The 12506-nt window shown below is 53.3% G+C and overlaps 1 protein-coding gene across 1 annotated transcript; it reads right to left on the bottom strand.

Moving 5' to 3' along the window:
• Positions 1 to 31: 31 nt before the first annotated feature.
• ASB6 (ankyrin repeat and SOCS box containing 6) lies at positions 32 to 12102 on the bottom strand. Its single transcript, XM_067541999.1, has 7 exons — positions 12061 to 12102; positions 8750 to 8934; positions 7322 to 7503; positions 5668 to 5774; positions 5019 to 5127; positions 4106 to 4192; positions 32 to 2759 (listed from the first exon to the last, which is right to left on the bottom strand). Exons 2-7 carry the CDS (start codon positions 8860 to 8862, stop codon positions 2086 to 2088), a joined length of 1272 nt encoding a protein of 423 aa, XP_067398100.1. The 5' UTR covers positions 8863 to 8934; positions 12061 to 12102; the 3' UTR covers positions 32 to 2085.
• Between the last annotated feature and the right edge of the window lie 404 nt (positions 12103 to 12506).

Genomic DNA, 12506 nt, shown 5'->3' with positions numbered 1-12506 from the left:
CCCCCCCCGCCCCAGAGAAAACAAGCATCCATTTGCGGTTACAATCGGTCATGTTTAATGGCTTGGTCTCAGCACGACACTGGCAGTGTTTCATTTTACACCCGTTTGTCAATATGATCGTGAGCTGCTCCTGGGCCCTGGTTTTTTGTTTTTTTTTTTTGGGGGGGGGGGAGGGAGAGGAGACATTGCGAGGCTGGATTTTAGCAAGACGGTGAATTTCATGCCCTTGCCCTGCTGTGAGTGATGGGCCAGGAGGGAGAGCCTCATTTCGTACCGAGCTGAAACGTGAGCCACAGATACCTGAAGGCTTTTCATACCTGGCTGTAATCGGATGCAAGTCGGAGTGGATTTCCTCACCGGCGCCCTGGCTTTTTCTCCCAGGGATGAGAATGGCTCAGCAGCAGCCTTGCTTTGGCACTTAGTGTAATTAACACGCGGGAGGGAGCCTTGCCCTGAGTGGATGGTGCTGTGACTCGGCCTTTGATCTCTGCAGCCCGAGGCTGAAGGTGCCGGGCAGACTGGCAGGAGCACAAACCAAAGAAAACCAGTGCCCCACCCTTTGCCACCAGGGCGTTGAGCGCTGTAGGAAGTGTGCTGCAAAGTGCTCCTCTGGCCAAGGTGTGCTGCCTCCAGCAGGACGCACCTCCAGCTCCAGCCTTTGGGGCACGGGGAGGATCCGTGGATCCTGCGGGGGGAGGGAAACAAGATTAGTGGCTCCTCTGCTACGGTAGGCTTGTCCACCATGTCCAAGGCACTGAGCAGCACAGGCAACAGCGCGGAGAGCTGCGCTAGACGCCCCCCAACTACAGAAGCAAGGACAAACATGCTACTAGACTCACCCGAAAGGGCTGCCTGGCTTGGCAATCCATGCTCAGGCTCCATGTTAGCACCGTGGCCTACTGTCTCCTCCCCTAGGGCCTTCGCCTCTCGCCAGAAAAGGCCACCCTCTACTTGTAATAGCAGCAGACGGCAAAGCCCTGAGTTCAAGTTTTGGGTGCTGCCAGAGCCCTGCCACTCCTCTATCGTTTTTCAATGTTTCTCTGAGCCCAGACAGATAACAGAGCACCAGCCTCCGCCCCACGTGCTGGCAGATGCCTGGGGAAAAGAGGAAGCAAGCTCAGCTGGCTCCACGCTTTGTCTAGGCCGGGCAGGTGTTACAGGAAGCGGATAAGCCATTCGGGGTGCGATTGTCTAAGCTGACCACGTTCCTTGGAAATCCGGGTGAGGTTTGCAGCACGTGCTCCACACCCAAGGAGCAGCTAAGAGCAAAGCCTCCTGCTTTCCCGGCGTTGGGGGAGCCAGACCTGCTGAGCGCTCTGTGCAGACGGGGCTGGCGGAAGGCCATCAATCCCTCTGGCAGCACCGACCGCTCTTGAGCCTGGCCTGAGACAAGCCCTCCCCGCGTAGCTTCTGGAGGACACGGGAGGGGGAGGTGCTCTCTCAGCATTTTCTCTTAGTGGCTCATGGCTTCTTTCCCCCCCCAGGCCGTGCTCCCCAGGTGGCAGATTTGGAAGCAGCCTTTCATCTAAGACATCACTTCAGCCAATCCCAAATTCAGTGGCTCAGCAGGAGACGGGTGGGCGGGTGAGGAAGGGGAGAGGGGGAATGTTTGTTACTCTGCCTTATTTGAACAATACAGCACCCGCGGTCGGACAACCTATGGGGTGCACCTGAGTATTGCCTGAATCTTTGCTGCAGTGTTCGCTCTTCAGCCTGGGCTCCTGATCCAAAATCCAGAGAGGTCTTTCCTGTAAGTCAACGTGAAGAAACAGCACGGCTTGGCCCATCACTCAGAAAGGCACAAAGTCCAGATCACCAGCCAAATCCACTTATCCCTCTGCCCTCCCGCCTCAAATCATGCTTACTGGTATTCAGATAACGTGCGGTCGAGAGGCCAACACGGCACCCGAACGCCACAGTGGTGTTTGTGGGCCGCATGGCGTGATCAAACAAAGCACTGGCTTGCCGTGGAGGGAAGCGGGTCTGGACCATAAGGAACCTCTTGCTCTGCTGGGTGGGGAAACCAAGTCACAGGTGTTCGGGGAGGGAGTGGAGTGAGGGTTCCAGGCCTGCGCCCTGCCTGGCTCAGATGCCCTCACTGGCGGTGCTGTGGTCTATGAGGAGATACCACTTTAGCCTGTCAGGAAGAGGAAGGGCTTTGACTTTCACATCCACAGGCCACGGTTTGAGGCGCTGCCGGATATACACTCTGCAGAGATGTTTCAGGGCCTGCGGGGAGTGTTCCAGCTGCTTCAGGGAAGAGAAAAGGGCCTTGATTTTCTCCCCATGGAACCTGCAGCTCGTGGAGTTGATCTCAAAGTTGCTGGGCAGTTTCATGATCTGCGAGCTGGCCACCATGAGCTCCAGCGCCGTCTCTGCTTTCTGCAGCAGGTCAGTGGAGAAGCTGTCGTCTTCACTGCTGCCGAGGTGGGAGCAGAGCCTCTCGAAGATGATATGGAAGCCCGACCAGCAGGAGGGGCCGTGGAGGGAGCAGTTGTAGGAGGCCCCCGACTCCAGCAGGAAGCGCAGGAGCGGGAAGTGGAGTTTGAAGCTCTTGAGGCAGATGTGCGTGAGGGACTCGTGGGCAGGACACTCACTGGGGTCAGCCCCGTGGGCCAGCAGCAGCTGGGTGACCCGGAAGCAGAAGCGGTTGATCATTCGTGCCTCCTCTTTGTCCCCGCCCACCGTCTCGCCGAGCAGGAAGATGATGCAGGTAAAGACGGTGTCGCCATCTTTCGTGGCAGCCTTCACGTCTGCTCCTGAAGCAAGGGATAGAAGTGGGAGCCGTTGTCAGACACAGCTGGGAAGACACAATGGCTACAGACTCCCTGGAACGGGGCTGACACCGAAGAGCAGGGGCATGTATCTCTGTCACACCCCAGCGCATGTGCTACTTCTCAGCACTACAGCCCCACTGACACCATCTCCAACCCTCTGTTTCTGCTAGATCCTCCTTCAGCAGGGGGATCCGAAGGTGAGGCAGGATCCCAGGTGAGGCCGGATCCCAGGTGAGGCCGTGCCACTCACCTGCAGAATGATACTGGACACATTTTAGCTTTTTTCTACCCCTGTCCTGCACCCTTCTGCAGTGCTGGCTTTCGTGACCACAGCTGCGCACTGAGCAGACGTCTCCACTGACCTGCCTGCCATTAAGGGGGCAGACGGGGCCTTGGAGGGCACAGTAGCAACTGGGGCTGTTTCACCTGGCAGGACAGCATCTCACTGAACCAGCCCCTATGGCCAGTTAAAATTATCTCCGCAGAAGGTTAACATCGTGGCCCACCCAGGCCAGGTTTTCATCCAGAGAGTGACAAACAGGCTTAAGAAGAGGGAAGCTGTCGTAAGGCCAGATGGGACACCAGATCATCTAGTCGGATCTCCTGAATATCACGGGCCCCCAGCACCCGTACTCTAGACCCAACAACTGAATTTAGACTAAGTATTAGGGGCTGGACATGCACCAATGCCTGAGGCCCCGGCAGAACTGATTAGGCAAGATATACCCAGATAATCTTGGGAAGCAACCCACAGGAAGGCAAAGGCACTGCCAGTCTGACCTCGGGGAAAATTCCCTCCCACTGATCCCATATGGCAATCAGTTAGACCCAGAGCATGGGAGCAAGAACCAGCAAGCCAAGCAACTCAGAGAGAGACTTCCGGGTACCACCGCAGAGACCTGGCCCCCCTTATCCAAAGTCCTATCTCCAGCCATGGTCATCCCTCATGCTTCAGAGGACGGAGACCAAACCAACCCCAGAATACGCTGGGAGGGGGGAATCTCTTCCTGACCCCTGCAGGTGACTGGTGGAAGCCCTGAAGCATGAACACATGGGACCAGCAGACATGAACCAGAAGGGTGAAGCTGTGGGTTATTTCACTTGGGGGCAGGTGGATCAGGAGAGACCAAGCTCCTGCCTGGACTATTGCAGGGAGGAAAGGCCAGTGGCAAATGTTATGTTTTTATTTGTACTGTGGTAGCACCTAGGAAGCCCTGGCATAGACCAGGATGCTAGGTGCTGTACAAACACAGAACAGATAGACCCTGCCCAAAAGAGCGCTCAGTCTCTAGAAGGAAATGAGCCTCCAACTGCTCAGCTGCCCTCACCTCCTTCCAACAGGAGCCGGATGTTTTCAGTGTTGTGGATCTGAACGCCATCGCTGCTGGCCAGGGCATGCAGCAAGGCTGTCTTTCCTGGGAAGAAAAGCATAGAACAGAGTGGGTGACAGTTACACCAGCGTGACTGCCAGAGAGGCTCCATTTTGTGCCTGCCCCTGTGTGGAGGGGAGCAGTCCCCACACAGTACAGTATGGAGGGGAGCAGTCCCCACACAGTACAGTATGGAGGGGAGCACTCCTCACATAGCTCGACCTTGAAAGAGAAAAATGCACCCCCCTTAGTGAATAGCCAAAGTGCACGAAGGTGTCGCAGTGGGAGCGTGCCCGGCCTTGGGGAGAGAGCATGTCAGAGTCACCGATGGAGGTTCTCCCATGAGCGCCAGAGCGCACCGGGATAGCACCGACTGAGCATGATCCCTCCAACTGGCGTGGGCAGGAGTTGAGTTAACGGCGCGAGTCACAGACTAACGATGTGAGGTAGTCTGAGCACAGCTACACTGCAGTGCTGAACCATGCTTGAGATCCACCATCTTCCAATACGGTTAAATCCTGCCTCTCTTGTCTGCCCTAGAGATACTAATAGCCCGGTTGCAAATACTCCTGAAACTGGGTAGGATTTGAAGGTCTTAAGCTGGATCTGAATTTCCACAGTTGGTTCCTACTTCTAACATGGGCTGAATGCTGGGCGCTTCAGAAATGCAGAACCAAATTTAGCAGCGTTGGCAAAAGAACCCAGCCCCCCAGTCCCCTGCTCTAACTAGACCACGCTCTCTGCTCATGCTGTTTTCTCCACATACCCATGCTTGCTTTCTATGTGGGAATCATGTACACCAGAAGTTAGGGTTGGGCAGAGGGCCAGGAGGGAGATTAACCCCTGATATGTGATGGAAAGAGGCACGGACCATTTTTGTCAGCCGCATTGACATTGGCACCGAGTTCCAGGAGACGCTGCAAACATGGCAGCCGTTCAGGCTCCTCACTGGCAAGATCCAGGGGGCTGCTCTCGTGAATCTGCGGGGAGGAAGGCAACAAAAAAAGCAAGTGATCTTTGGCCTCCACCGCCAATGGTGACAGCAGATCACACTGAATGATCACTGCAACACGCAAGGGTTTCACAGTCAGACAGTCCGGTGAAAACCCGTGCTAGTATATAGCGGAAGGGAATAGTGTAAGCTCCTCCCATCAGCAATATTGCTAGGGGACAGGGCATACAAACTTTGCTCAACCAATAGGCTGCAAGGGCCACATGTAATTTGCATGAGAGGACTGACTGCAGCCAGTCCTTATTACTGACGTGCAGCCTTTGCAAACTACGAGTCCCGACATGCAATACTCCACCTTGACCCAAGACCTTAAAGATAAAGGGAGATGGGCTAAGCAAGCACCATGCTGGATCCCTCTTCTGGTAAGGAGTGTTTGCTGTGAAGGTATTCAAAGGCCCAGACTCTCCCAGGAGCAATGATCAGTACCACAAACCTAGGAGCAGTGAGATCCCTTAACCCAGCCTGGGCTGGGGTTTAGCTCTGCGTGTACGGTCCGTGCTTTCCATACCCGATCTCTCCGGTTAATGTCCGCCCCGCGCCGCACTAGCAGCTCCACCATGTCCGGCTGGTTTCGGAGAACAGCCATATGCAGAGCCGTGTAATAGGTGACGGGATCTAGGGCCAGACCAAACGGCAGGTCAGGGGGTTTCAGAACTAAAGGCGCCCTCTGAAAATATCAAACAGCCCCAGATAAAGCAGAATAACCCGGAGCTGCTGGGTTCCGAGCGGCCAGCTCCCAGAGGGGGCGAAGAGCCTGGGATGCTGCTTGGCTTGGAGCAATTACAGGGAGGGCTGGTCCTGCTTGTGTGGGTGGGGGGCGGGCTTGTCTCTTTAGGAAGCTCCACCATGAACAGACCGGCCCTAAGCCTCCAGCAGCAGAATCAGGAGAGCCAGCTCCCGCCCAGCCCCTTTCCGGCAGGCCGCAGCCCTGCTTTTGTGGCCGTGGGGCAGGAGGGAGCCCGCAACCCCTTCCAGCTCTGCGCCCCACAGGCTGGCCCCATCCACCTCCCTGGCAGCAAGGCTGGGGGCGTGAACGGATGGACGAGAGACTCACTGCCTGTCACTGCCACCCTGCCGCGGCTGGGCCTGCAAGGGAAGCAATTCATGGTCCCATTCCTCTCTCCCCCCACCCCTGCCCTTCCCAGCAGCTGGAGCACGGCCAGCATTCCTGGTGTGATGTCACAAACCCCCCCACTGCCCAGGAGGGAGGGTTTCCCTGGGCAGGGGCTGAACAGAAGAGTCTGTTGTTGGTTTCTGCAGCTTTTTAAACCTTTCACCCAACTAAAGAGGGCCGGGAGCTGATGCACAGGGCTAAGGCAAGGTGCCTTTCCGAGGCGCGCTGCTGAGAGGTGCTGGCCAGACAGGCCTGGAGTTGTTTAGCCATCCACAGCCTAGGTACCGCACGGCCAAGGTTAGAGCTAGCTGGCGGGCCTAGACCAGCCAATCCTGAGCTCCGGGCGTAGTGTAATCCCTGCTGGGAGTGTTAACACAGGTGTCTCGTGTGGCCCTGGCACTGGACTGAACCCCATCTCGCTCATTGCACACCCAGGATTTAAACCTAAAGGCAGAACCGGCCTCCTGCGATGCCCAGGACATTAGCACAAAGCATTTCTAAGATGGCTCAGAGACAAGCACCAAGGAACGCTGGGGGACCCCAGGCCCAGTGCCAGCCATTGCGTTTTCATTAACGTTGATAGAAAACGCAGCATCTTCTCCCTGGCTTAAGAGTTAAGGGAAAACAAGTCAGTCCATTGTGAGGGATAGGGGCATGACAGACAGCAAGGGAGACAGACAGCAAGGGACCTATTTTATTACCCCCTGAAGGGGCTGTGGAGGGGAAAGTGGAATATCCTATGATCCTACCAACCTCACCCCAGCTTACTGATCTTCCCTCTGATGAAGGGGGTTGAGCGTTGGCATCTTCCAAAACCCGTAACACAGCTCAGACTGCTCCAAGCATCAGCCAGGTTAACTCAGGAGCGACCAGCCCAGGGAGGAAGGGGCAGGGCTTGGGACCTAAATTCACATCCCAGATGCTGCATCGCGGCTTCAATCCACTGGCCCCAACTGGACCTTCCCTCCCCCTCTGCCGCCTGTGAAGCCTGTCCGTGTCAGGAACCAGGGGGCGGGTAGTCCCGGCATAGCATCTCCCCCAGATTTACCTTCAAAGATAAGATTGGCCCCATACTGCAGGAGGATTTCAGCTGCATGCACCAGCCCGAGCTCAGCTACCTTCAGCAAGGAGTAGCTCACTGCTTCTTGGTAGAATGGGGACTGGGTCTCTCTCTCCAACAGCTCGTTGAGGACCAAGAATTTGCTGCTGTCTTCAGCTAGGCAGCTGGGGCTTGAGACACAGAGAAGTCACCCGCGGTTAGACCTACACGCATTTCTCCTGGCACGTGCATGGGAAAGGGGCATGAGGGAGGTGATACCCACACGTAGGGCCTGATCCAGTGCTACTGAAGCGACTGGAAAGATGCCAACTAACGTCAGCGGCATTTGGACCAGGCCTTTCATCAGAGGATCTCAGGGCACTTTGCTACGCTGGGAAAGTATCAGCTCCGCTTTGCAGATGAGACGAGTCGAGGCACAGAGAGGACGAGCGACTTGCCTGCGACCACGAGCCACGTCTGAGGCAGTGCTAGGAACAAGGGCCCCGCTCGCCAGCCTCTCAGACCTGCGCTGCAGCCACGAGACGTCTCTTTCCTCTCACCCGGGCTGCAAGGACCAAAGCTGCCATGGAGGAGCCCAAGGCATTTTGACTTCCGGTGGGATTTGGGCACCCGACTCTGTTGCACTCCTGCGCAAATCCCAGCTCAAGCCTTCAATGAAGTTGGCAGCGTCCTCTGCAGGTGTGCTGCCCCGTTAAGTGCCGTCACTCCAGCACCATGTTGTGGGAGCCAGCTGCCCCCCCTCGGTGGATCGCAGCCTGCTCTCACTGCCGCTCGTTTCATGGTATGGCCCACCCGGGTTTTTATACTTGCTCCGAATTAAAAGGGTGAAACTGCCCATCCCTGCAGGTTCTGGGGAACACGTAATCTGCCTTTTCATCCCCATGTAAACCATTGGCTCCTGTCTATTAAAGGGCTCCCCAAATCTTCTTGGCACCCACATCCATCAAACGTTAGCATCAAGCTTTCGTACGGCAAAGGCCTGGGATGGTACAGTCGGCAATTCCAGGAGAGCACCCAGAGAGCCCACTGGACTGAGACTCAGGACACCTGGGTTCTAGTCCCAGCTCTGCTACTGGACCTGCAACTCATTTCACCTCTCTGTTTCCTTGTCCCCTTCTTGTATGTCTTGTCTACTTAGACTGTAAACTCATTGGGGCAGGGACCGCCTCTTATAATATGCCCATTCAACAGTGGGGCCCTGATTTCAGTTATGACCTCCACATGCTACTGTAATACAAATAGCAATTAATAATAATAATTTAGCGTGTTAATTAGATACCACACTGCTATTCAGAGGCACTTTTATGGAGACAAGCTTAGAGTAACCTACAATCACTTATTTAATCCTTCCTTCAATTACTTAAAAACATAAACTAAGTCACAGACTAAAGGTACAAGAGTCTTGAAATTTGTTACCTCTCAAGAGTTTCCTGCTTTTCAGGATCCTGTATCCCCAAAGATCCCAAGATCTCATCTACCAATGGTTGATACTCAAAAATTATCCTGCGGAAGCCATGCAAGAAAGGCATTGTGCTCTTCTAGTCAAAGATCATCCAGAATATCCTCGTCTCAAGCCCAAGAGGTAGATTCTTCTTTTCTCCCTGAAATCACAGACATTCAAACAGGGATCAGTTATAGGTTTCTGGAAAGGGAACATCAGATATAGAGCTGGACAAAAAAATTTCTACAAAGCTTTTTTCAGCCAAAAATGAAGATTTGGTGACACCAAAACATTTAGCGAATTCGTGTTGGTTTCATCAAATTGTTTCCTGTTAGAAAAAAAACATTAAACATTTCTGATTAAAAAAATCAAAACTTTTTTGTTTCAATATTTTCAAATGTTTCTATGTTTCAGCTCAAACCAACTTTTTGTTTCAAAATGTTCTTTGATTTTATTAAAAACATTCAAGAATGTTTAAAAATAGTCAAAAGCAAAACAAAATGTCTGCTTTGTCCAAACAAAATGATTTGTTTGACCCAAAACAAAATGATTTTACTTTTCGTTTTGCTGAAAAAGTTTTTGCAGTTTTGACCCAAAACATGTTTTTAACATTTTTCTGAACTGCCAGTGACCTGAAAATATTTTATTCACATGGCACTAGCGAGACGGTCTCACTAAGGGTTTGTCTAGACTAGGATAAATAAGGGGAGTCTAGGGCTAGCCAGGACCAGCTAACATGTTTTTAAACACAAGTTGCCCTGTCTACATTAGGACCAAAGCCCTTTAAAAATCGATATTAGTTAAAACACATCGGCTAATATACATGGTTTAAAACCCAACGATTTCTCCTAGTTTTAGATGTGGCCTAATTTTAATCAATAGTATAGTTAGAAACAATGATGAGGGCATCTTGGTGCTCGTTTTTAAAATGTGTTCTCAACACCCGACAGAAACAGAAACACTCCACAGGTATTTTAAAAACTATTAACGACGCTGAACCTAAAAGATCATAATGTTGCAAACAAAACACTTTTTGCTATGTGACCAGTAAGACATTAGGTGCTCTGACTGTATTGTGATGAGCATGATATAAGAACCAAAATAGAATAAGATAAAAAATTAAAGGACTGTAAAGATCTTATTTAAGTCATCACTATTTAGTTTCTTTGTTTATTTTTTGCATTTCTTCCAGTGTAGACAATGGGAATCAACAAAATCACCTCTTCTGTTTTTCAGTCAATGTCACTTTCAGGTTCTCTGTGGCATAGAGTTGGCATAACAACTGTTTTCACTGGATTTTTTTTTCTCTTTTAATGTGTAGAAGCCATTCTATTGGTCTTAGGTTTTTAGAAAAGTTTTGAGGGCTTTTTTTCCTCCTTACAAATGTTAAAAATGTGGCCCCTATATAAGTCAAGAGCAACTCTTTAAATTCAAACACATTGTTTTAATTAAAAAACAGACCCTGCCTTGTTTCCTGGGCTACTGCAGAAGAACCAGAACATTAAACCGACTAGTCCATTTTCACTGTCCAAATACAAAGTGTAAAAATAACCAAAACCATAACTAGAAGTAAACTAGAATTTTTCCACTTTCAATCATGTTAAGTTTCATTAGTAACCAGAGGAAGGAACTCCTCACTCTTTTTCCAAATATGGTTTTAGCCTGAGGATGTTTTGCTTTCAACAAAGATTTCATTACTGACTCTTCGACTGCTATGGCCATGATCCTACTAAGACCTAGGCATGTGCTTAACTTTAAGCATTGCAAGTGACTATTCACTGTGCAGAAAGTTAAGCACAGGCATAAATCTTCGAAGGACTGGGGTATATACTGTAAGTTTTTTCGGGCAGGGATTGTCTTTTTTGTGTGTGTTTGTGCAGCGCCTGGCACCATGGGGCCCTGATCCTGACTGGAGCCTCTGGTTGCTACCACAATAAAAATAATAAATGAATACCACCGAATTCGAGAATAACAACAACATCGAGATAGCATAACAGTTACCCCAGCAGTCACACATTGCTTAATTCACCTGATGCAAAGTAAGAGTGGAATCAAGCAGTTTAAACAAACCCCTCCTCCCCTTAAACCAGGACCAGGCAAAGCACAAGGGCACCCAGCTGGCTGGGAAATTTCACAAATACTATAAACAAGCAACAGAGTTTACCCAGGTGTACATGTCCCAGCCAGCTCTACCAGTCATGCACAACAGCAGTCTTCACGCCCTGGGTCCCGGGTAGGGTGGCCATAGGCCCAGCTTGGCCGGGACAGTTCCCTTTTTAAGCCCTGTCCTGGCCATCCCGACTTCTTTGGGCAAAAGTGAGCATTTGTCCCGTTTGTTCGAGCCAACTTGGACCAACTTGCAAAGGACCATGCATGGAGGCGAGCTGCCAGCCAGGGAAGAGAGGCAGGGCTCGAGTGAGCCAGGACACCAGCCCCGCATGCGGAGAGGGGGCAGGGCTTGGGTGAGGAGGGCTCACGCTAGCCCATCCGGGTGTTCCTATTTCCCAAAGAGAAAACGGGTCACCCTAGTCCCAGGGTACAGACTAGGTGGCTCAACAGCCACTTGCCAGCTGCTGGGACATGCGCTGCCTTCTGGAGGCAGGGCCTCTCTCGCTGTGGCATCCGCTCACTGAAAGCAACACCGGCCTGGCCTGTCTTCAGCGCTCAGGGCCACCAGCAGCGCCTGCCATAGCGCAGCTCCCAGGCATTGCAACAGGTGATCCACAGAGCCAGTCACTGCCCTGCCCTGCCCTGCCCAGTGCCATACACTGCAGCCAGCCACGGCACACACACGTATACCAGTGCACACGGCTACGTGCGTGCACACACGTCAGTGCACACTGCTGCACGCGCCTACGCACACGCCATTGCACACTGCATGCATGCATATACACACGTATGCCAGTGCACACGGCTGCACATGCGCGCACACGCATATGCCATTGCACACGGCTACACGCGTGCATACACACACACACGCACACGTATGCCAGTGCACACTGCTGCACCAGCGAGGGCCAAGGTTCCTGAGCCCGACGCGGTGCCCGGTACCGCAGCGCCGCGCACACACCCCCCGCGGGAGCACGGCGGGTCCGGCACTGCACAACCCAGCCTGCGACCCGCCCCCGACGCAGCTCAGCCGGGGGCCGGCCGGGATCAGTGCCCCCCTCCCCCGCCCTTACCCGGAGCCAGCCTCCCACCTCCCGCAGGCTCCGGGGATCGCCTCTCCTCCACCCCCCGCCGGCCTGCGGCCCTTGGAGGGGTTCCCGGCCCGCCCCACTCCTACCTGCCTGCTCGGGGACCAGCTCGGACTCGGGGCCCACCCCTGCTGCCAGCAGCACAGCACAGCACAGCACAGCACACAGGAAACGGAAACCACACTCACACCCACACAACACACACACTCACACAGGCTGCAGGCAGCGAAGCGTGGGGCGCCCCATGGTCCCTCTAGAGGCAGACGGCGGCTGCTGCAGGGAGCCCGGTTCAGCAGAGGGCAGCAGCCTCCAGGAAAAGGGGAGCCGGGCCTGTGCTTTGCCAAGGCTCGGTCTCAAGCTGGATGCAGCTGACCGAAGCACAATTTAATCCTCCCTTCTCCCCGCCCAGCGACTGTAGCTGGGCAGCTCGCCCCCCGCAGCCCCTTACCCTCAAAGCATCAGCGATGGAAAAGGTTCCACCTCGTGCAGTCCAGGATTGCGCCCGGCGCGCTCACGCAGACGCGATGCCCACCCC

Source organism: Emydura macquarii, unplaced genomic scaffold (assembly GCF_026122565.2).
Source record: "Emydura macquarii macquarii isolate MOO-44397 ecotype Brisbane River unplaced genomic scaffold, CSIRO-AGI_Emac_v2 contig_691, whole genome shotgun sequence".
Taxonomy (NCBI): Eukaryota; Metazoa; Chordata; order Testudines; family Chelidae; genus Emydura; species Emydura macquarii.
The sequence above is the reverse complement of the archived record's forward strand: the minus strand, read 5'-3'. Positions and strand labels throughout refer to the sequence as shown.

Coding starts and splice junctions, on each gene's coding strand:
- ASB6 (XM_067541999.1), bottom strand. CDS start 8,862: ATGCCTTTCTTGCATGGCTTCCGCAGGATAATTTTTGAGTATCAACCA. Junction 7,504..8,749: donor AAGCAGGAAACTCTTGAGAG/GTAACAAATTTC, acceptor CTGTGTCTCAAG/CCCCAGCTGCCTAGCTGAAG. Junction 5,128..5,667: donor ACATTAACCGGAGAGATCGG/GTATGGAAAGCA, acceptor TCCTCCCCGCAG/ATTCACGAGAGCAGCCCCCT.